This window comes from Pelodiscus sinensis, chromosome 13 (genome assembly GCF_052426305.1).
Source record: "Pelodiscus sinensis isolate ZL-2025 chromosome 13, ASM5242630v1, whole genome shotgun sequence".
NCBI lineage: Eukaryota > Metazoa > Chordata > Testudines > Trionychidae > Pelodiscus > Pelodiscus sinensis.
The window spans coordinates 6,440,740-6,465,236 of NC_143064.1; the positions used below are offsets into that span (position 1 = coordinate 6,440,740).

General features: G+C 44.9%; 1 protein-coding gene across 2 annotated transcripts in view; it reads left to right on the forward strand.

Moving 5' to 3' along the window:
- The window catches only part of TBC1D8B (TBC1 domain family member 8B), a 78,907-nt gene that overhangs the window by 36,968 nt on the left and 17,442 nt on the right, over positions 1–24,497 (forward strand). For both annotated transcript variants that reach the window (XM_075941109.2, XM_075941110.2), the window contains exons 7-14: positions 3,404–3,571; positions 7,051–7,200; positions 13,800–13,950; positions 15,652–15,866; positions 16,366–16,483; positions 17,561–17,846; positions 19,809–19,938; positions 23,336–23,434. In XM_075941109.2, the coding sequence (XP_075797224.2) occupies positions 3,404–3,571; positions 7,051–7,200; positions 13,800–13,950; positions 15,652–15,866; positions 16,366–16,483; positions 17,561–17,846; positions 19,809–19,938; positions 23,336–23,434 (1,317 nt within the window). The remainder of the gene's footprint in view (positions 1–3,403; positions 3,572–7,050; positions 7,201–13,799; positions 13,951–15,651; positions 15,867–16,365; positions 16,484–17,560; positions 17,847–19,808; positions 19,939–23,335; positions 23,435–24,497) is intronic.

Consider the following 24,497-nt stretch of genomic DNA (forward strand, 5'->3'; position numbering starts at 1 on the left):
TGGGTTACAATTCCCTGGGTACCAAATGAAACTCTTCCCTTTGGGCACCTGTGACAGCAGCTGATCAAAATTACCTAGAAACAGTTTCACCAAAACAATGCATTATTTCTGTCACCCAAAAGATAAAAAGCCCGTAGAGCCAAGGTTTAAAACAGAGTCCAACATGCATATTTTAAAAAAATCGAAGTCTAACCTCTCTATCCATGCTTAGTCCCCATCTTTAAGGACTTATTCCAGCTTATTCCCCATCTTTAAGGACTTGTCTGTACTGACAAGTTTTGTTGCCAAAAAACCCTTTTTGGTATAAAACCTAGGGACCATTTACACTGTAAGGCAATCAAAGTCGCAACAAGTTTTATCAGTTTTGGTGACACACAATATCCAGCTCTGCAAGGAACTTTTGTCTCTCCCACTTGCTTTTCTGTCAACAGTCCTGCAGCGTGTACTACAGTAGGTTTTTTGTCAAGTTTATTGAACTTCAGCTTGTTTCTAACAATGCCTAATTAGCCATCCTGGCCTGCGCTTTGAACTCTGCTGATCTGCGGACATGTAAACAGATGTGCCCCTCCCACCTGCAAACCCCTGGTAGTGGTGCTCCTGGCTCACTGTGTAGCGGCCCTCATGATGTTCTCTTAGGGAAACAGTGGCTGTCACTCTCCTGCTTGGAGCACGCCAGAGCTTTTGCATCTTATCAATGTGTGGGGTGAAGAAATGGCGCAATCACAGCTGTGAATGACCCGTAGGAACTGGGACACTTATGGTCACATTTCTAGAGCGCTTTGTACAAAGGGGTACAATTGAGACACTCTACACTGCAGAGCCATAATAAAGGAACTCTAGCAGGCATACCAGAAGGCGAAGGAGGCAGCCAGCCAGTCTGATCCTGCACCTAGAACATGCTGTTTTTACAAAGAACTGGACACAATCCTGGGTGGGGATCCCACATCCACACCCAAGGAGAGAGATGTGCATGTTAGTGAAATGTTACAATCTTTATCAGGAGAAATACAGTCGCTCTTATTGTTAATGGTTACTTTTCCAGACCAGACATTGAGAAGTCAGGCTTGTTCCCCAGCAGACCGACTTTCTCAACTGAGGACAAAGGAGGATCTGGTCAAGGATGTGTTGCAGCATTCAACACTTCAGAGGAAAAGAAGCAAAGAAGAGCTAGGGAGATGCAAGTCAGAACAGAAGCCACTGAGCACATGCTAAAGCTCACGGAAGGCCAAAATGAGATGCTCAAGTGTCTTTATCAAGATGCAGAGTGAACAGAACCAAAAGCCTCCCTGTCAACACATGCAGAACTCTTTTCACAGCAGCCTTCCCTCTATGCCCACACACTCATTTTCATAGTCAGGTAACACTTTTTTCCCAGCGCACTCCACTCCCCACCAAAGCAGCTGTGACTTTGACAGCTGGACATTAACATCATTATGAGGTTTTCCAATAACCCTTACCACTGAGCATCGTGATTGAAAGCCATCAATAAAGACAAATGTGATGCAGGTTTCCATGAGTTTATTTTGTGTGGCACAAGCCCCGCCAAGCACTCTGGTCCCTGTAATATCCCTTGGTTTCATGGGAATACCTTGCTCAGGATGAGTAGTGGGATGAGGCAGGAAAGCAACTCCAACACAGAAATGTCAGTGCCTCTTATTCTAGAGTGATTCCTCAGAGCCGCCCTTCCTCTCACACAAGTTACGTAAGCAGCGGCGTGCAGCCAGCGCCTTGGGATATGATCCTCCAAAAGGTCCAGCCTAACATACAGGCACCTCCCTTTCCCTTTCAGTCTGCCAAAGGCATATTCAACAACCGTGCAGCATCAACTTAGCATGTTGTTGAACTGCTCCTGATAGTAGACTTACACAGGGCACCTGGACAGCAGTAAGGCTTCATGAGCCAGGGCTGTAAAGGGGTAAGTCGTTGCCTGCAGCTTAGGGTCCACAGACCACAGTTCCTGAAGATAATGCATCATGCACCTTTCCAGACCATCTCACATGTATGTCTGTGAAATGCCCACGGTGATCCACAGGCACCTGAAGCACCATGGGGAAGTACTGCTTGCGATTGATGTACTCTAAGGCAAGATGGAATGGCACTGTGTGGGAGTATGTGCCGTTGATTGCTTCACCATGGCTTGGAAAGCCCATTTCAGCAAAGCCAGCCGCTTATGTCTTCCACATTTCTCAGTCACAGTCCTACGCAGCAAAATGTGGTTTGTTGCCCTGCATACTTGCATAAGTGCTGCCCTGATAGTAGACTTCCCCACTCCAAACTGATTTGCAACTATATGGTAGCAATCGTGAGTCGACAGCTTCCACACAGTCATTGCAACACGCTTCTCTACTGAGAGAGCAGCTGTCATTCGGGTATGCTTGCGCTGCAGTTCGGAGCCAGCTCAGCACACCCCTCTAGGAAGGCTGCTTTACATGTCGGAAAGTTCTGTGGCCCTTGGTCTTCATCCCACGCCTGCATGATAATATGCTCTCACCATTCAGTGCTCATTTAGCATGGACACTGTAACTGAAAGGATTCTTTTCTCCTCCGTGTGTCTCCCCTTTTTCTGCCTTAAATGTGTGAGGTTTCTCTGCCCCTCTGTGCCTCTTGCTCCACCCATCTGAGGAAGTGCGTTGTGCCCACAAAAGCTCATGATTATATACAGGGCTTGACAAATAATGCAGTCTACTCACCTGTGGTGAGTAGATTGCAACCCGGAAGAGCTGGGTTCGGGCAATCTGTGCATGTAGATCGCCAGACAGCGCGGCTGGTGAGTGGGGCTCGTCACAGTTCGACGAGCCCGGATTTTTCTCTCTCTCTCTTTCTCTCTCTCTCACACACACACAGTCTCTAAGGTGCTACAGGACCACTCGTTTAATTTTTTTTAAGTTACAGACTAATACAACCACCCCTCTGAGATTGTCAAGAGAAACAGCCTGCTTGTTTTGCATAGGGCTCCCTCTGTCTCCGAGTCAGTCTTCCCAGCCTGTCAGCTTTTTTGCTGATGTATCCTGGGGAGCCTTCTCTTTTCTGCAGTCTAGTCTCTTCCATAGGGACCCTGACGATCTTAGTCTCAGCTAGCTAGGTAGTTGGTTTTCTCCAACTGATATCCTAGCCATTGTTATCTTAACTCCTTTGAAGTTGAATTGCAAAACTTTCTCATCTAAGTCCTTGTTTTATTTTTCCTGCGTTGTCTTTAACAACTTCTTGACAGACTGCTTCGGTTCAGCTCTGTGCACTCAGGCAGGCAACTACACAACATTGAGTAGTGAAGCCATGTCACACTATTCATAAGGGTAATGCAGAAAGCTTCTTGTATGTCACGCACCCACACTCAATAGAATTTTGTTTTTGCAGATCATGCCAACAGATGAAATTACTAATTCGTGTGTCCTTGCTTCTTCAGGTCATAGCAGTGGAAATTTCTGATCCAGCCAACAAAGGAGTCAGCATTAGTACCAAAGGAAAAAGAGCTTTTCGTTTCACTGAGCTTAGGGATTTTGAACACCTGGTAGCAAAGCTCAAGATCAGAAGTGGAGCAACTTCAAGTCCGCAACATACTGCAAGTACGGAGGTAAAAGCCCAGCTAATGCTAATTCTTTATTAACTGTTTATGGAGCTGCAGAGAGCACTTTGTTCGATCTTGCTAGAAGGCTAAGTATAGTCATTAGTTGTATCCCATCATTTAAAGTAGTAATGTATGTCACCACTTCAAAAATGTGAATTTAAATAAGAGGTGGAACTGAATCGAAATCCCAGATTGGATTATTTCCAAACTTCAGAGGTTTCGAACTCTAATTGTGGCCAACAATTCACATACTGAAATTTGGAAAGTGTCTATCAGTTGTGTAAATTGGGACCAATTCCAGTTGAAGTGTTTCTTTGGGGCCCTGACTATGTCATCTGGCAGGAATTATGAGAGGCTCTGAGAGAGAACACTGCATAGCAATGGGACAGTCTGATGTTGAACAAGACTTCAGTCCATGTCGCATATGCTGTAGAGGGTTTGTGCATAATGAAGGGGGAGTTATAACAATGCGTCATAACTTATCCCAAAGTGAAAGAGTGACTGAAAACCCTATCATTCACAGTGGTGTAGTGCTTCAAGGAAGGAAACGCTTGGCACATGTCAGGACTGAAAGAAGTGTCAGCTGAATGTTTCTCTGGGCGCACATGCCATTCAGACACACTGATAAATGTGCTTTCTATGGTGACTTTGCATTCCTGGGGGAAGGAGAGGGGAAAAGAGAGCATTTTTTTCCTGGGCATGTTTTCTGGTTTTAGATCAGGCTTATTAAGATTGTTGAGCTGTCTGTATTTTAGACTGCGTCAGTCTGAGTTTTTGTTCAAGAACTCCTCCTAAACTATAAGAGTTAGGGTCACCAAATTTAGTATGCTGCTTCCTCTTCTCCTAACTTTCACCAAATGAAATTAATGGGTAGCAGGTTTAAAACAAATAAAAGAAAGTTCTTCTTCACACAGCGTGTAGTCAACCTGTGGAACTCCTTGCCAGAGGAGGCTGTGAAGGCTAGGACTATAATAGAGTTTAAAGAGAAGCTAGATAATTTCATGGAGGTTAGGTCCATAAAAGGCTATTAGCCAGGGGATAAAATGGTGTCCTTGGCCTCTGTTTCTCAGAGGCTGGAGAGAGATGGCAGGAGACAAATCGCTTGATCATTGTCTTCGGTCCACCCTCTCTGGGGCATCTGGTGCTGGCCAGTGTCGGCAGACAGGATACTGGGCTAGAAGGACCTTTGGTCTGACCCAGTACGGCCGTTCTTATGTTCTAACTTAAAGGAAGGTCAGGGTTTGGTTGTGCCAAGACAACTGGAAGACCTGAGAAAAGGTCTATTTTCCATAATCTGCAAAGGGGGGAGGGACTGCTGTTCTGAGGGGCATGGTAGAGAATGGCCATTGGGGGGCAGTGAGCCCGTAAGGGAGAGTTATATGCAGAATGTCCACTAGGGGCAGCTGTACCCTCAGGGAGTGGCCAGTAGGGCTGGGGCTCCTCCATCTTGCCTTTAGACAAATGAGTAAGCAGCCCCCAATTTCAAGCCCTTTCGCCCTCCCATCTAGAGTTGCCAGGTGTCCGGTATTGATCCAGACAGTCTGGTATTTTTGCCTCCTGTCTGGTTTAAAAAAAAATTCAGAAAATACCGGACACCTAAAATGTCTGGTATCTTCTGATTTCCCCCCTCCTCCTCCTCCCAACCAGTAGGCAAAAATACTGGACACCTGGCAACCCTATGACATACTCAGCAAATAGGCCCAGCCGCCGGCGTGGCCCCCCCACTCCGGACCCTGCACCCGGAACCCCTGCTTACCTGGTTCTGCAGGGAAGCTGAGTTCTGGCTCCATGAAGAAAACACAATGGCTTCCAGCAAAAAGCCTAAAGAACTGAAGCCTTCCCTGGCTCTTAGTGCTCAACTTCTCCCCTCTTACTATCTCTATGCTGACTCTACAGGCACTTAAGAAAAAATAAAACAGCATTAAAACAGCTTTAACTCCTTTTTTTTTTTTTGTCTCAACAACTTTGGTATCCCCCTTCCCCCCCCCCCCCCCCCCACAGAATTTTTTTCCCCGGTGTTTTTTTTTTGGGGGGGGGGGGGGAGGGTGTTCGGTATTTTTGGGTTAACCATCTGGCAATCCTACTCCCAGCCCTTGGCTGCAGAGCTGGTGGAGGTGAGGAGGAGGAAAGAACTGGCCCCGGGCAAGTGGGGGAATTGTTTGGGGGCTGGTGGGGAGGAAAAAACTTGCCCTGGGCAGGCCGGGGGGGAAGGTGTAGCCTGATGTCTACACATTGACATCTTTACTCTTCTCCCTAAATGCTGCTGTGGCCTAGTACTTTGGCATGGTGCTAAGCAGGGGATCTCCTGGTGCATGGGGCAGGCATGGCCAGCTGGAAAGATGTGCTGAGAATACACCACCCATCGCTGAGCAAACAGGAGGGGGACTTTCAAATGTAAAAAGGGAATGCAAAGGACGGGTCTGAGGGTTGGGCAGCTGACTGCAGGGCAGTAGAATTCAAACATGACCAGAGAGGCAAGAATAGGTCTTGTGGGAAGGGTGTCAGAGGCCAGTCATGCTGCATTACTGCACCATGGTGTCCATACTGGCACCCCAGCGCAGTAAGCTCTACGCTTCTTGCCGAGGTGGTCATCTCAGCACAGAAAAACAGTGAGTCGTGGAGGGCTCATCCTCAGGGATTGAGGGTTAGAACCTGGGTTGAGCAACAAGACCACAAAATGGCTTAACTTGACCAGAAATGCTCCCCAGGTAGGAGTGCAGCACAGTTCTGTGACGCTTGGGTGCTGAGCTCTGCTTTCTCAAAAGCATTCGCTTTTGGAGTGGGCACACATGTCCCGTTACATGCTGTTGTCTATATTACCTGGCTAATAAGCCGTTTGTTTTGTTTCCTTCTTCATTTCCACTCTTAAAGTGCAAAGATAATTGGCTCTTTAGGCAAACAGATGGGAACATGTCGAACTGCAAAGCTTCTGAACTCAGTACATTTTGGCATTTTACTTATAGATTTTTGAAATAGAATTTGTCTCTCCCAGTAGGCTCCAAACTTTGCTTCTGAAATCCTGCTAGAGGTATCCTGAGGTAGGAGAGCATACCATGCATTTAACTGCCAATACAATACGTGACCATTTCTGTCCAGGGCCCTCATCCAGTTACCATTTAAGCAGGTGGAGTCTTTTCAGGGGAGTTGGATCAGGCCTTCCTCCTTTGTGCAGCTCTCATTCTTATTAATGTTAATATATGAATAAATATTTTGTGGTGTCAAAAAGGAAATATGGCTTTCTCAAGTGCTACTGCTTGACTAGGAAGCTCTACAGATCAGGGACCACTTCTTATCTTCTTCGCTCTTCAGGCACATTTCTTAATGTTGTTTTAAATTTAAATAACAACTGCAATGCATCTGAAGACTGTTGTATTTTGAAAGGTCCATAACAAGTGATGCTTGGGGGTGAAACATCAACTGTTATCAGTGCAGTTTCTTACAGGATCTTTTAAGCATCTCTGACAGCTGTTAATGCATTTTTACAGGCCGCCACTACTTCCCACTCTGACAATCCAGTGGATTATTATGAAGGACGGTCAATGGCAGATCAGAAAGGCAGCGGCAATGCCGTTAGCACAGAAGCTCTAATGACTGTATTTCACCCTCAGGATGCTGATAATCTTGACTCTAAAATGGTAAGCGAAACTAATTTTCCATAACTTTCTGAATAACTACAAAGGATTCAAGCAAAATGGAAACTTATTCCAGAGAAAACTGCCAGTTTCTTTTATAGAGTCTGCCATTCTTTATTTTTTGCCTACTCTGTATTTTACTCTGTTTCCACGGGGGCCTTATGTATTTCTGTATTCAATTCTCTGCTAATCTTGTTTAATAATGATATGCCTTATCTTCCCACAGCAAACTTCCTCACACTCTTCCACCCCCTCAGGGAGGAGCTGCCTGTCTGTTTTGTGACAGTGAGCAAGTACTTAATTTCACATTTATTTGAAGTGTCAAGACTTAACACTACTAGAAATGGGATGAGAACAAGCAAAATTATGATCCAAACATCAGTTACACTTCTTGGTAACATTATGATTTGGAGAAAATGTTTCATATTATTTAGGAGAAACAAAGTGTATTTGTGGAAAAAAACCCACTCCCCTTTTTTAATAAAGTAGGAAGAAGACCTGAAAGATTTTATTTGAAAATATCCTTGTGCTTTTCACATAAGAAATCCAGTTCTTGGAAATGGTGGAGCTCTATTGATTAGGGATGTTAGAAAGTAGTCGACTAATAAGCATAAGCTTATCAGATAGTTGGGAGTATTGACTACTTGCTTTCCCCCCAACCTTGCTGCCTACAGAAGCAGCAAAGGTGGGGGAACAGGAGCCGGTGCTGGGGGAGGGGGGAGGGTGGTGCTGCTTATACAAAATGCAGTGGGAGTGCACACACTTTCTGCAGACTATGGAAAGAACTCATCTGCTGCATTATCTGTCCTGAAGATTACTGAGCTCATTTGTAGAGTGTAAGTCTTGTGTTTTTCAAAGGGCTATTCAATATTCCTTCCCATACTCAGGCAAAACACTGAGCAGTTCTGTTCTGCCTGTGTAAGCCTACTCATGCCAAGTTGGCTTTACTCCTGTGGTATTTCCCACTGAGGTTCTACCAGATTTCAGAAGAAATAAATCCTTGTGTTTTGACAGGAAGTAACCAGTGTGCAAAATTACTCTCTTCATTTGTGTGGCAGATAAATATTTGATCCTGTCTATGCTCCAAATGGAGCTAAAAATACTCAGCCATCAGTTCAGCTACTCAAACTAGCCCAGACTTCCACCTGCTTTGTATTTTCTTGTTTTTAATTAACCTTTCATATTGTTTATTGGGAACTGTTACATGGAACAGTTATGTACCGAACATGGTTTATAACAAAAATGAGCCTGAGGACAAGACAGATTTAAGAAACCGCATCCTGATGAAGATGGTATTGTTTGAGTTGTACCTTTGGCCTGCTTTCCAGCTCCCACTCTCAAAGCTGTTCCAGATCTGTCAAACTACGATAGCACAGCATACGTGATAAATAGGGAAATCAGAACAAGCTCCATTGCCTGCCAGTAGTACATATTGTTTTATCTATGTAATAGCTAAGTGTGATTATTAAGATGATCAGTAAGGAACAGTTTGTGATGTGTTGAAAGCAAATAGGCTGTAATTTAGCAATGTAAGTAAGCAAGTGCCTACTCCCATGGGACTTGTGTGCCATCAGCCAGATAGCCACAGCTTGCAAAGTCTCCATCCTCACTAGGCTGGGTGCTCTACTCACTGAGCGCTGAAGAGTCAGGCTCTGCAGAGAATAGCAGCCCCTGTTGGTGGGCTGCAGTCCTAGTTCTGCAGGGGAAATGTGAAAATTCTACATATAACAATTCTGCACAAATTGTGCATTGCACAGTAGTACACAATTGCCCCCAGGCGTGAAGTGCCTAATTTCAACCACATGAGTAGCCTACTGGCTAATAATATGCTTACATACTTTGCAGAATCAGGGCCACAATACACCTTCCACAGTTTGTTCAACGCTTTGAACTAGGTTAATTACACAAAAAGATTAAGACCTAGAAGCAACTTGATCTCATGTGATCAATCTGGATCCTACTTCTGCTTCCTCATTCTCTTCTTTCTCTCCATTTTTCTGTTCTGATTCCTCGTGTTTCTCTCTCTCTCTCTCCTGTTTTCCTCATCCTTTCCCTACGCTAAAAGATAAATCTAATTCCGTTGAATTGCCCCACCCTGAAGTCTTATTTTTCAACAAGATCTAATAAAAATGTGTGAGGTGTTCTAAAATTAGCCCAAGTTACAATGACTTTATGTAGGCCGTTGCTTGAGAAATGGAAAGTTGCAGTAGAATTCCAGATGGTGTTACGCTGAGCATCTAACTTTCAAACAGAGATTGTGCCCTTGTGTTTAAATATTCAATTTGCTCATTACCCCCACGAGCTGATGTGAAAACATACTAATAATAGACATTACACCTGCAGGCTTCTTCTCAGCAGAGCATAGCTAATGCCAACATTTTTCCCCTTTAGAAAATTTTCCTGACAACCCCACCCCCCTTATTCAGCCTTTTTTTTTCAGTTTCTTCACACAGTGCGCACTTTCCCAGGCAGTTTGCTGTCAAAAGCCCTCAAAGGGCTTTAGCACAATCATTTAAGTAAATGTTAGAAATGGAAGGAAATTGGTAATAAATTACACAAGTTTTGTATTCTACCAGTACAGGGGTAATTGGGGGTGGGGTGGGGGGGGGCTGCTCCAAGATTTTGGTAAGTGGTCAAGGAGGGGTTGCAAGGTCCAGGATGGAGGTTGGATGTGGAAGGTAGCTCGGGATAGGGGACTGCGGTGCAGGAGAGGGTGTGGTGTCTGAGAGAGTGTTTGAGTGACGGACAGGGTTGTGATCTGGGGCAAGGGCTTGAGGTGCAGGGTCTGGAAGGGGGTGTGGGTGCAGGAGAGGATTCTGGTCTGGGGGAGGGGTATAGAAGAGAGTACAGGGTCTGGGAAGCAGGACAATCCAGGGAACTACAGACCAATCAGCCTTACCTAAGTCCCTGGAAAAATCATGGAGGGGATCCTCAAGGAATCCATTTTGAAGTACTTGGAAGAGGGGAAAGTGATCAGGGATAGTCAACACGGATTCACGAAGGGCAAGTCATGCCTGACAAATCTGATTAGCTTCTATGATGAGGTAACTGGCTCTGTAGATATAGGAAAGTCAGTGGATGTGATATACCTTGACTTTTGCAAAGCTTTTGCTCCCACGATATTCTTGCCAGCAAGTTAAGGAAGTAAGGATTGGATAAATGGACTGTGAGATGGATAGAAAGCTGGCTAGACTGTCAGGCCCAATGGGTAGTGATCAAGGGCTCGAGGTCAGGTTAGCGGTCGGTTTCTAGCAGAGTACCCCAAGGATCGGTTTTAGGGCTGGTTTTGTTCAACATTTTTATTAATGACCTGGATGAAGGGATGGATTGTACCCTCAGCAAGTTTGCAGATGACACTAAGCTAGAGGGTAGTTACACTGGAGGGCAGGGATATGGTCCAGAGTGATCTAGGCAGATTAGAGGATTGGGCCAAAAGAAAGCTGATGAGGTTCAACAAGGACAAGTGTAGAGTTCTGCACTTGGATAGGAAGAATCCCAAGCATTGTTACAGGCTGGGGGACTGACTGGCTAAGTAGCAGTTGTGCAAAAAAGGACCTGGGGATTACAGTGAATGAGAAGCTGGATATGAATCAACAGTGTGCCCTTGTAGCCAAAAAGGCTAATGGCATATTGGGGTGCAGTAGGAGGAGCATTGCCAGCAGATCCAGAGAAGTGATTATTCCCCTTTATTCGACTCTGGTGAGGCCACATCTGGAGTATTGTGTCCAGTTCTGGGCCCTCCCACTATAGAAAGGATGTGGATGCATTGGAGAGGATCCAGCGGAGGGCAACCAAAATGATGAGGGGGCTGGAGCACATGACCTATATGGAGAGGCTGAGGGATTTGGGTTTGTTTAGTCTGCAGAAGAGAAGAGTGAGGGGGGATTTGATAGCAGCCTTCATCCTCGTGAAGGGAGGTTCCAAAGAGGATGGAGAGAGGCCGTTCTCAGTAGTGACAGATGGCAGATCAAGGAGCAATGGTCTCAAGTTACAGTGGAGGAGGTCTAGGTTGGATATTAGGAAAAACTATTTCCCTAGGAGGCTAGTGAAGTACTGGGATGGGTTACCTAGGGAGGTGGTGGAATCTCCATCCTTAGAGGATTTTAAGGCTCAGCTTGACAAAGCCCTGGCTGGGTTGATTTAGTTGGGATTGGTCCTGCCTTGGGCAGGGGGCTGGACTTGATGACCTCCTGAGGTCTCTTCCAGCTCTATGATTCTATGACCTGGGGGAAAGAGGATGTGCAGAGGGGTTTTGATGAAGAGCTGGGGCAACAAGGGATGGTGACCAGGGGCAGGGAGTTGGGTGAGGAAGGGACTTGGGTGCCAGAGGCTAGCTGTAGTAAGGAGGTGCTTACCTGGGTGGCTCCCTGGCAGCAGCCCTGCAAGACCCCAAGGCAGGTTCTCTGGCTGCCACAGCCCTAGACTGCTCAAAATGGCTGGCTGCTCCCTGTTGCTGGATTTTGTTGGGATGTGGGGGTAACACTCACAACCCTCTCCCTCCACCCCAGCAGAGGACCATAGGGAGCAGCCAGTCATTTCAGAACAACCCCATGCCACTTTAAGTGACTGGCTGCTCTTTTGCCCAAGGGTCCCGGTGGGGAGGTCTGTGGGCTGAATTGGGCCATCCTTGGACTGTATCCAATGCTTGGCAGGCCGGATCTTGGCCCCGCTGTCCTCCCTCCTGCTCCCTCCCTGGACCACTGGCTTAAGTGGCTTCTTCTCCATTGTGAGTGTGATTATATTTTATTTCTGCTGAAAATACTTGTTCTTCTTTGTTAAAATCAAACATCTTTGACCATCTTTACAGAGTACTATATGCTAGCAGCAGTCTCTTGCAGAAAAGCTACTTCTTGTAGTATAGCAACCCTTGAATTAGCATGGAAGGCCAAGACACACTCATTTAGTAAATGGGAGCCTGACACTGATTTCAGTAGGAGCAATACCATAATTAGATAAGTCTTTGAGCCGTACATTTTCAATATTACAAGGTGCTGTGCAGCGTTCAATATAAGTTTAAAGTCAGCATCAGCACCAGTGTCATTAATGCATAACTTTAGTGGGATGGTCCAAAGTGAATTGAGCTGAACTAAATTTCTCTAGTTTGTCTTGCTCAGTTGATGGCATCAGAGCCAAGCGGGTATAAGAAAATGTTGCTGGGATTGTAGCTAACATCAGCCTTAAAATTTGCATTTGCTGGCTTCCACAAGAGCCTGAGTGGGCATACAAGTTGTCCTTAAGCACTAGCAGTGCAACTACCTTGATCTTCCATCTGAATCAGTGGAAAAACTTCGATTTGAATGGTGAAGGATCAAGCTTCAGGCTGGTTGTTGGTATAGCAGTGTCAGATGGGAAGATGTGGGCCCATAGTCACATAATCACAGTGTTTGTACTGGGGATGGCCTTTAAGAGACATGCTACCTTCCTATGCTATTATATTCTGATTAGTGTGAGAAAATGTTGCTGGACGTATCCTGATGAGGTAAGTAGGTCACTCATTGTATTAAGCTCTGTCTGCCCAGCTTGGGGGAGGTATAGGCTCTTGTGAACATTTTTATTTACAAAAATATTAAACAGTTGTATTTATTTCTAAAAGGACCTGCTATTTAATGTTAGATTCTGTTCTTCGGCTATGCATTTCTTCTGTTCATGTCCATTAGTATACTGCTGAAGTCAACAAAGACATTCCTGGTACATGAAGTACAGATGGTGCTTTTTACTGAAATCTGCCTGAAACATTCAAAAGCAGCCAGTGCTTAATTACTTCATAACCATAGCCTTTAGATTCTGCTTGTTCTTAGCTGTTTTATATTGATCACTTTGATTTAGCTTCTTCCGTCAAGATGGAAAATGACTAGACTATAGGAGAGTGTGGACATTTTTACAAAATAGAGGGAGCTGTTTAAACAGCTGCTTTAATGGGCAAAAATGAATTTTAAAAGAGGCTAAGGGAGTACACGGTAGGTTAACAAACTAGACTTGTGCCTCTGGAAACCAAGTAGACAGTCTCACGGGGCTTGTTGCTCTCCTGTGTAGTCCCTTGTGAATCACAAAACGATCATCACAGTTTAGTCCATTCTAAAGTCCAGGAGAAGAATGTCAGTGGTGGCATAGATGTTGTGTTGACTGTGTTTTTGGAGCATTTGTGAGAACTTTGTTGGCAGCCTTTCCCAGCACCTGTCTGCACAGTCACACACACTGGTTAGGTGTGTTGCTCCCTTGCACTGGTAATCCTTTTGGGAACTGTATCATGTCCTGTACTGTTCAGAATTATGTGGACTTCGATACAGTGTCAGAGATGCAAAAGTAGGCTGGGCTGTCTGCGTATTATTTTTTTTTATGTTTGCAATCACAGACAGTATAGATGAAAGATTTTAATGGGGTTCAAAAGTCTACATAAATGATTCATGCTAAGTTAATATGTGAATTCAGTAGGTCAGATTCTGTTTCTGCTTACACCAATGTAAATCCAGAAAACACCACTTGTATCAGAATTGTCACTCTCGATTCATGCTGGTAATACTGAGAGCAACATTTAACCTTATATTTTGTAATGTGTGAGCAGACTTTTTCATTATGCTTAATAGGCTGTTTTGTTTTGATAGTTGAAAGAAAAAATGAAAGAGCAGTCCTGGAATATCCTCTTTGTAGAATGTGGACGTGGTGTTAGCATGTTTCGAACAAAGAAGACTCGAGATCTAGTTTTAAGAGGGATCCCAGAGACCTTACGAGGAGAACTCTGGCTTCTCTTCTCAGGTATTGGATAGCTTGATTAGTTTTATGGAGTTGTATTGCAAAAAATATTCTAGTCAATAATCAAGTATGCTGCTTCAGGAATTGTTGTTCCCTGCCAGAAGTTAAGGATCTTGTTTTTATTCAGGGTGATAAAATCAATCTGCAGTCTTTACAGTTGGAAATCATAGCTGCTGAATCCAACTGCTTTTAAAACTGTACAGGTAAAAATGTTTGTTTCCTTGGTGATAAGGTACATTCTGTATCCCCTTAACGTTCAAGGAGACAGGTTGAAAACATCTTTGTGTATTCCAGCAGAGCCTGGCTAGATAGGTTCTCGCTAGTAGGACTCGAGATGTGTACTAAAAATAGCAATGTGGATGTTCTGGCTTGGTCTGGAGCTTTAATTTTGATGTCTATAGGGTGGGGTTTGAGAGCTAGAGTTTCTGCTCCAAACCAGAATGTCCACATTGCTATTTTTAGTGCACTAGTTTGAGTCTTGCGAGCATAACTCTGTTATCCAGGGTGGGACACACACTCCCAGATACAGTGTAGATGTACCAATTAAGGCCAAGTCCTCAGATAGCCAGAAAAATGTATTTGCAAAACTGGGTTTAATTCTTTTGTCAGAAATGGCAGCTTTACAAACCAACAGAATTTCTGTAGCAGAGAATTTGCTCCATCTTTCAACTGTTTTCTACACTAGGCCCCTAGAACTAAAGTACAGAACTTACAAATATCATGTGCTTCACTTGCAGTGTTTCTGAAGATGCATACCATCTCTTGTGAAAGTTACCAAGGTTCTTTTATGGCCTTCATCCCTGTGGTGCAATATCTGTATCCGAGTGCCTCCCAAACATTAATTAACTTATCCTAGCAACACACTCACAAGATAGGGAACTTGTATAATTTGTATTGTACAAATGGGGAACTGAAGCACAGAGCAGTTAAGTCACTGATTTTTTTCAGAAGTCCTGAGCTTCCACCGCTCTCATTGACTTCTGTGTGACTTACTCAGGGTTGCATAAGAAGTCTGTGGCAGAATCAGGAACTGAGAACAGATCTGTCTGACCTTCCATCCAATGCTTTGACCTCAAGACTATTCACCCCAATACCAGCAGCGATTTTCCAGCTCTTCTAGAGGTTCAGTGCATTACTTTTAAAACAATCTACCATATTTTAGCTCATGCTGAGAAGTAACGAATACAAAAGATTTGTAGTTGCTAATTGTTCTTGCGGTAACTATCTGTACATTTACTCTTCACTCATAAGTTTGGAGTCTGAGCACCTGTGGTATGTGATGGCACAAAAAACTTTAAATGATCTATATGTGAAGCACTTTCTGAAAATGTGTATTTCGTAAGTGGCTTGGCCACACCACTACCAGCGTGGCAGTGGACTCCACCAGAAAACATCTGCAAAATTACAGGCGGCATGGGGGCTTTTTTTGTGGAAATGGAGAGAGTTCAGGGTCAAAATCTGACCTACAATTGAAAACCGCCTTCGGCCTCCACTACCTTGAGCCCCGTTTTCTTCTTTGCTACTCCGGTCATGCCACTTTTGATTTCAAAAGTGGACTAATGGCCTGGGGAATGGGCCCCCAAGACTCCATCATAAGCCATATAACTTCAAGCTAAACTAAAAGTTGTTGTACATGTGGCAAAGAAATTAGATGGATATTCCACTGTGTGTCTTCTAATGCTGTGCAATAAAACATATTGTCAGGTGCTGTTAATGACATGGCTACAAATCCTGGTTATTACACCGAACTGGTGGAAAAGTCCCTAGGAACATGCACTTTGGCTACTGATGAAATTGAACGAGATTTGCGGCGCTCCCTACCTGAGCATCCTGCCTTTCAGAGTGACACTGGTATCTCTGCCCTCAGGAGAGTTCTTACAGCCTATGCGTACAGGAATCCCAAGATTGGATACTGTCAGGTAAAACGTTCTTGAGATCATGTGTATGTGTCTTATAAACATCAGTAACACTAATATATGGTATCCGTATAGTGATGCCACACCTCATAAACCCATCACATGAATTCCTGGGGTTTCTTGCTTCAGTGACTTAATCATGATATCAATTTCAAAACATAATAGAACATTGACTTTTATATATGGTTTGACATGAAGCTCTGCCCTGTGCCTGTGACGTTATTTTATCTCCTATAAACATTGGATTTATGCTAAGTTAACATTATAATTCTATATTATGTAGTTTAAATGTTATACTAGGCCTTTTAACTGTGTTGCAGCATAAGTTTGGTACAGGATATAGTTGCAGTTTACCCCAGCTGAACTGTAAAACAATGCCATGTAATCTATGCTTTAAAATACTGTGTATGTGTGTGTCTATCTAAAATTATAACATGTAACAAACTGCATTCTCCCACTGTCTTTCCTTGCCAACACTTTTTGCCTTGCTGGAATGTTGTAGGCAATGAATATTTTGACATCCGTGCTGCTGCTTTATGCCAAAGAAGAAGAAGCTTTCTGGTTATTAGTTGCTGTGTGTGAAAGGATGTTACCTGATTATTTCAATCGTCGAATCATCGGTAATATGTTTCTGTCTTCTATCAGTTTAAAAAAAAAAAACATAATCACATCTTAAAACAGAAGTTTGGATGGGGGAAGAAAACTTCCGAGTTAGGTTCAATTGTAGTTTAGGTAGGAAGAGTTGAAAGTAAACGGGAATATTTCTGTTTGTGCAGGAATTAATGGAATTAATGTAGCTTTTTATTCCCGGGCTATTGCTGTAGAGATTATTTGGGAAATACTATAATTTGCACCATATTACAGTTATCCTGGATTTGCATCCTAAAGGCACACTGTTAACTTGAAAATCTAATCAGTTTAAAAAAAAATTGTACTAGGTCCTATACTTGTCCCTAATTCTGCTGGTCAATTTTTTTTTGGAGTGGAGTTTTTCCCCCATGTTCTTTCTCCCCTGTTACAAACAAGGAAGATTGACTACAAAGGAGGATCGATGAAGCTGGCTATAGACTATCAAAAGCAATAACATGCTACCGGTTGAACCTCTCTCGTCCGGAACTCTCTGGTCTGGCAACATCTGTGGTCCAACATGGTTGTCAGACCAGAGAGCCCCAGCTGGAGAGGTTGCTAGCGGCTGGGCACAGTTGGTATGGCAGGCTGGCAGCCTTCAGGGAGTCTGGCCAGTAGCAGCCCACAAGGTCAGTGGCTGTGAGCTAGGGATTGGCAGCTGGAGCAGAGCCCCACATGGGAGTAGGCAGCCCACAGGGTCAGAGCTCCACTGGGGGCAGCGGCGTTGGCTGGAGCTGTATGGCCAGGAGGGGATCCCCGGAGGCCTGACCTCTCCTGTTCCAGCAAACTCCTGTGTTCGGGACTGCTGAGGTCTAAGGTTGCCAGATCGTGGAAGTCCAACCTGTATGTGCAATGCAGTCATGTTGACTACCCACACTTTGTCTCAATGGCTCCTAATGTACGCAGGTCATGTAGGTGTTTGGTACAGCAGCACACCCAGAGCCTCATGTCAGCAGCTTGACCTGTGTTATAATTAATATATGGCTGTATATGAATCTGATTCCTGGAAATATCTGCTGCTTTATTTTCTAGATTAATATTTGGGTGGCTGTTTCATTGTCCTTCTGCAGGTGCCTTGGTGGATCAGGCAGTTTTTGAGGAACTCATCAGAGATCACCTGCCTCAGCTGACAGACCACACGACAGACATGACATTCTTCTCCTCAGTCTCTCTCTCCTGGTTTCTTACTCTCTTCATCAGTGTGCTGCCCATTGAAAGTGCAGTCAGCGTGGTAGACTGTTTCTTCTACGATGGGATAAAGGCGATCTTGCAGCTGGGTCTGGCAGTACTGGACTACAACATAGAGAAGCTACTAACCTGTAAGGATGATGCAGAGGCAGTGACTGTTCTAAACAGGTATTGGTGTATTCATCACTCCTCAATGAAATTTGGAAAGATATATAGTCACATGTAGGTTTGCCTCTGAGAAATGGCTGAGAAAGCACTAGGCTAGGCGTTTCAAAGGAGCCTAAGGAGTTAAGTGTTCAGCTCCCTTGGGCTCCTTTGAAAATCTCAGGCTTAGTTCATCTTCTTCTAAAACGATAGGCACTTTGGTATGTTTAAAATTAATACAAAACCTGCACTTTCCAGACCTGGCTTTCCTCAACAACCAAGCAACCCAGAGAATACTAAAATGTCTGATAGTTCAGAGATCAGATTAATAACAATGTGATCCTCTAATAGGGTTCTTGTAGCAATGCTTACTGCCTCCTCTGTAGTTAAGAGTTAATATTTCAAATGAACTTTAAGTGGAAAAAAAATCAAAGCAAGGTACTTGCCCTTTTCACACTGCTCTATATCAGTGGTTCCTAATCTTTTTGATACTGGGGACCAGTAAACCCATTCACAAGCTTTTGGAGGACTGGTAACATTTATTTGCATATTCATTGAGCAAATGATGAATATGCAAATAAATTGTGTCACTGGCCCTCCCTGTCTGGTGGGTTGTTTTGGCTCCCCCCCCCCCCGGCCCCAATCCTGACCACTTTATCAGCCAGAGCCGGGTGTTGTGCGTTGGTGCGCATGGTGCCCAGACTTCTCCCTGAGTCCTAGCGCCTGCCGGATCTAGCCCCACCGCCCGGGAGCATGCCCAGCAAGACGCCGCGGCGGTGGGCTCTCTCCCAAGAGGGCCGTACTGCCGCACTTAGCAGTGCGGGGTGCTACTACCCCATCACACAAATTAATAGGATCGTGTGCGATAATTTTTCTAAGGACTGGTACTGGGCCGTGGACCACACTTTGGGAATCGCTCCTCTGTATTGTAGTCATGTCACTAAATATGTATGTGAAAATGTATTCTTAACTGACATACTGTAGGCAGGAACGTATTCCTAAATTTGCATACCCTTGCTGACCTTCTTCTCTGTCTGTATACCTCAGAATAGTAAAATGTTGCACACGCTGTACCATATGAACAATGAGACCTATTTCCTGTGCAGCAATGCTAGGGATGCTTACAGTTATGAATGTCTTGGCTTTAAATGGTTTCACCTGGAGCATTAACATATTGTTTCTTTTTAAATGGGGTTGGAAACCATTGTATTTTAATATTTTAGCAGGGGGAATGTAATTATTGTTATAACAATCCATATAGACTATCAGTCAGCTCAGAACTCAGCTATGCTCATTTAAATTCTTAACACCTAAATTAAACTAGTAATTGAAGCACAGTCTTACAGCTGATGTTTACTGAAGCATAGGTATAAAAAATGGGTTAGAGTTTGGCTTTTAACTCGTACGGTCAGTGTGAAATCACTCCTCCCTCAATATCCATGCACAGTTCACCTCTCTGCTGTTATGTTGGCATAGCTATCATTTAAAGATAAATAACAAAAATTGTAAACTTGTTTTGAACTGCATCTTCTAAAATTTTGCCTAGCTATGCTTTGTCTCTTTTGCACAGTTTATCTGGCTTGCGGGAAATCCAATACATTTCAAAGAGCTTCATGATAATTTGCATCTCAGCAGCGAATAGGAAATGATTGCTCTGTGGAGTAGTTCCTCTCTCTGTAGGTTATGGTTGCCCTTGTCCTTGAATGTTTGTTGAAGATCACATAAATGATGAACGTGTGCCGATCAGGACCCACTATAATACAGGTCTATAGGTGAAATAAGACTGACTAGGGTCCCAAGTCACTATAATCTTAGTCCACATAAATAGCCCAGTCTTTGCTTGCCTCCAGATAGATATTCCCTTTCAAGTGATCCCTCTCCATCCATTTTTCTCTTCCCCAGGTTATTCGACTCAGTTGTTGTCCGTTTCACTTTACTTTGACCGTTGGATCTCACTAATGTTATCTCTGTGTCCCTTTTGGGCAGATTTTTCGACAGCGTCACTAACAAGGACAGTCCATTGCCTCCAGCTGTGCAGCAGGCTTCAAACCTAAACGATAAAAAGAGTTTCCACCCAAAAGTAGACATAACTGACCTGATCCGAGAGTCAAACGAGGTTTGTATTCTTTTCAATGTGATGTTTTGTGTCCTTTATTTGTGTTTTCTTGTTTGCCCTTCACAAAAATCACAATTTTTGAATCTGCTGAAAGAGTTACCGAATCATAGAAGCCGGTGAAACATCAGACAGCTCAGATCATTAGCTCATCCCCTCTCAGTGCTGAACTGTCCCCTGACATTTGTCCAATCTCATTTAATACTTCCTAGCCCATAGTACTTCTTTTTTTTTTTAAATTGTACCTGAAATGTACTAGGTTTGCAGTCTTGGGTGTGGAGTCCTTTAGCCACATGGCAAGCATAGTAGTCAGTTGGGCTAACAGTCCCACAAGTCACCCCAATAGTCATATCAAATTGCAAATTGGTAGAAGCAGAAACTTCAATCAGAAATTCAAGACTCTGACCTCTGCAGGTTGTGAGAGGTGGTGAAAATTGATATTCTCATCTCAGCTGCCAATTTAAGGAATTACCTTTGCTCTGTATTTTGGGACAGCAGCAAAATAGACATTTTGAGACATTGGTGGGGAGGAAATATCCAAACCAGAATTGACTGTGATCTCCTGTTTAGGTTTTTACCACTTCCTCTTCTCCTCCCTGTCTGACATTGGGGTTTTTCAACTTTTGCTGGTCTGTGGCAATCTATATTGGGAAGGAAATTAACGTAGCTTCTGTTTTCTCTTCTTTCTATCATAGTTTTTGTATGAGGCATTTCCTTCCCTTGGATGATGACGAATTAGACTGTAAACTCTGCTTTGAAGTGTGAAAGGAGAAATGAGAGAAAAGTGTAATCCATATTCTCTCGTCTGTTCTTTCCATAGATATGAGATGCCCTTTCTGACTCCAGTTCTAGCTATTGTGCTAGTGAAAGTCCTACAGCCGGGTGGGGAACCTCAGGCCTAGGGGCTGGATCTGGCCTCTGGCTTGCCTGATTTCAGCCGCCAAAGCTCAGCATTGGGCAGCCCACACTTGGCTGTGCAGCCCCCTGCCACCCACCCGTGGGGCTGTCGCATAGATAATCTACTAGCCCTCTAGGCTCTGGTGTGCATGGGGAATGTGAGGAGAGTCTGTCGTCTTCTCAGTCAGGGGCTTCTCGCTTTACTTCTCACTTGTGTGCGGCCCTTGACTGATTTTTCTCTGGGTCAGCGGCCCCCAACCCAAAGAAGGTTTCTCACCCCTGGAATAGAGCATATAATTTTTAACTGGGGCCTTGGAGAAGAAGGTGCAGTGTTTTATGCTAAAGAACAGCTTCTGGATAAATGTATTAGCTTGGACATGGAGCTAGCTACTCCTGGTATAATTTGTGAAGAAGGCAGGGATAACATTCAGAGCCTTTCACTTCCTGTTAGGAAGAGAGGCATGGGTTTATGGTCTGAGCACAGGGCTAGGAGCTAGGATTCTACTTCTAATTCTGATGCTTGAACTGATTTCCCGTGGCATTGGACTAATCACACAATGTATCTGTGCTTCAGTTTTCCCTCCCTGAGAAATGGCACTATCAATCTAGTTTCTCAGGTAAGCAGAGGTAATATTATGTTTGTAAAGCATTTTTGAGGGTCACTGGAAGGATAGCATTAGAGGTGTAAGTTGTCATGGGCTTGACTGCCCATTTCGCTCATGGAGTGCAGCACCATAGAAGTCAGTGGGAATACTCTGTAGGCGAAGGTTCACTGGTAGAGCAGGTGCAGTGCTTTTTGACAAAATATGCTGCTTTGCAAAAGTATTTCAATAACACAAATGTCCAGAGAGACTCACTTCTGTCTAATGGTTAGGCGACTAGCTAGAGATGTGGGAGACCCAGGTTCCGAGTACCTGATTCAGAGCTGAGTTTTGTATTCCACGTCCCTACCAACCCAGGGGAATAAGGCCTTGAGCCTGAGTCTCCCACATCCCAGGTCAACCTCCTAACTGCTAGGCTGTAGAGTGTGAATATGAGAGTGAGAGTTGCTCCTCATGAGAGAGCCCTATTTCAACACAGTTTTGTTTCCACAGAAGGTTGTGGCTTTGTTCCAATGTGGAACAAAAACAAATTTCAAAATGTTGAAAGTTGCTGCAGAAGTCATCCTGCAGTCAACTCGAATTACTAACGATGAGTAAGAGGCTAGAGAATATGCCTTCCATGGCGGTTGCCTCTCCGGGGTGTTTTGAAGATGAACGAGGTCATATCTGAAGCTGAAGAATGCTCTGAGAGCGCTATGTTTTGCTTATGTACTTTTATGATGCTGACTCTCAAGTGGATTCCTTTTCAGGCTAAATCATAAAGGAGCAATTTTTAGTTTGTATGTGGATGGGTCTGTAGTTCTTAATTTGTTGCATCTATTTAAGACTCAATGATAAATTTGTAGTCTACCTCTCATGAAGGGCATTGGATAGCAGCCCTGCCAGAGGAATAGACCAGGGAGCTAGTTGTGACTGAGTTGAAATTCCCTCCCTGATTCCCTCTTTGCACTAGGAAGGAAGTTATCTGCCAGGCTACGTCTACACTAATGCTATTTCGGGATACTGGAGTATCCCAAAATAACTATCCTGCACCCTAACAGCAGGCCTGTTATTTCGGGCTCGCTATTCCGACAACCCTGTAAGCTTCTTTCCATGAGGAGAAAGGGACATTTCAGGATAGCAGGTTATTTCGACATTTGGTGCTGTGTAGACAGCGCCAAATGACAAAATAAGCTATTTTGAAATAAGATCGGAATAAGATACGCAATTTGCATGGCTCAAATGGCGTCTCTTATTTGGAGCTACAGTGCAGTGTACACACACCCCGGCTTCCTTGTCAGTTCAGCCCTGCTGGCCAGCATGTGGAGCACTCTCTCTCCTCACTTATATGGAAGGGGTGCAATAGCCCTTCAAAGAGGACTTCCTCCTCCTCCTCATCCCACACAAGGACCCACCCTCTGTAGGAAAGGGGGCACCTAACACACCCTTAGTCCCCCGTGCGGGTGTGCACACCGAAGGACAGTTCTGCCTGCTGGCCTTTATGTCCACACAGCAAAGAAAACCCCACAGCTGACCAGTGCCACCAAGGTGGGCTCATAGCACTCAGGCTACAGGGATATGTCACTAACGTGTAGATTTTTAGGCTGAGGCTGGAAACCAAGCACTGGGACCCTCTCAGCTTGCAGGGTGGTAGAACCCCAGCTCCAGCCCGGAAGTCAACACAGCACTGAAACAATCCCAGAGCCCGAGCCTCAGAAGCCCAAGTCAACAGGCATGGGTCAGCCATGGGTGCCTGGCTGTAAATACACCTTTACTCATCGGTGAGTTTCCAGAGTGCAGACGTGCCAGTGTTGCTGCTGCTTTTTTAGTGGCAGGAAAAGCAAAAATACCCACGTATGTGAGCTGCTCCGTGGCTGGAAGTAGCTGAAATTCAATTTCTCAGAGTTGTTTTTTCCCCCTAGAAATATGGTGATATTCGATATGAGGACGTGGAGAGAATGCGCTGCAGGAACAGGCTGTATGTGATCCAGACTCTAGAAACTACAACAAAGCAGAATGTGGTAAGTGTCCTGAAAGGGCAGACTCTATGGGCCATGTGAAGTAGCATTTGTTGCCTTTCCTCTGCTAGACTTCCTCCCTTTTGGAAAATGCAAGGGATTGAATGAAGCTGACCTACAAAATCCCAGGACGAGTGAATAATTCCTTGAAGGCTGAAATCCTTCTCTGATGGGTGTCTCTAGTACAGTGTTTCCCAATTGGTGCTCCGTGGAACCCTGGGGTTGCGCGAAGCAAAAGTAGGAGTTCCATGAGGAGCCGGCACTCCCCCGCCCCCTCTGAAAGAGAGAGAGTCAGCTAGCCAGCTTAAAGAAGCAGCACACGTGTTTCCCTTTCCTCCCTGGCGACGCAGAGGCGTAGGGAGGCAGGGGCAGAGGGAACAGTTGCTCCCGGCCGGCACACTAGGGAGGTGCCAGACAGAGGTGATCCCACGTGACCCACAGCGGGGAGGAAAGCACTTCCCCTCCCCAAAGGAGCCGGCGCGTGCTGCCTGAACAGCTGGGGCTGTTTTTCACCATGCAGAAAGGCCGTGGAGGAGAATGGGGGGAGTTCAGGAGACCCGGGGCTGCACAGCTCCGACTGTGCAGGCAGCGCACTCTGCCCTGGGGCTCCCCGCGCCCTCCCCACCCCCCAGGATGGCATCGTGGAAGCGTCCACAAGCCTGTGGCTTGTTCAGCACCCCAACCTTCCACCTGAGCCCAACACTTCCCAGCCTGGAGCCTCCTCCCTAAGCCAGCATCCCCTTCTCCTGCATCCAAATTCCTTCCCAGAGCTTGCACTTCTCACCTCTGCCCACACCCAGATCCCTCATTCCCATTCCAGAGCCCGCACCTCCTGTCTCAAGCTAGTGAGAGGTATAAGGACTGGGGACAGTAAGTGATGGAGAGGAGGGGAACGGAGAGGATGGGGCCTCAAGGAAGGGGTGGCGTCTTGGGGAAGGAATGTGATTTTCATGCATTGGTAGGTTTCCCTCCTCTTCTCCCCCCCCCTTTTTGTTTGCTTGACAAACTTAGGGGTTCCTTGACATTCTGAAAAGGGTCCATGGCCAAATAAAATTGGGAAACACTG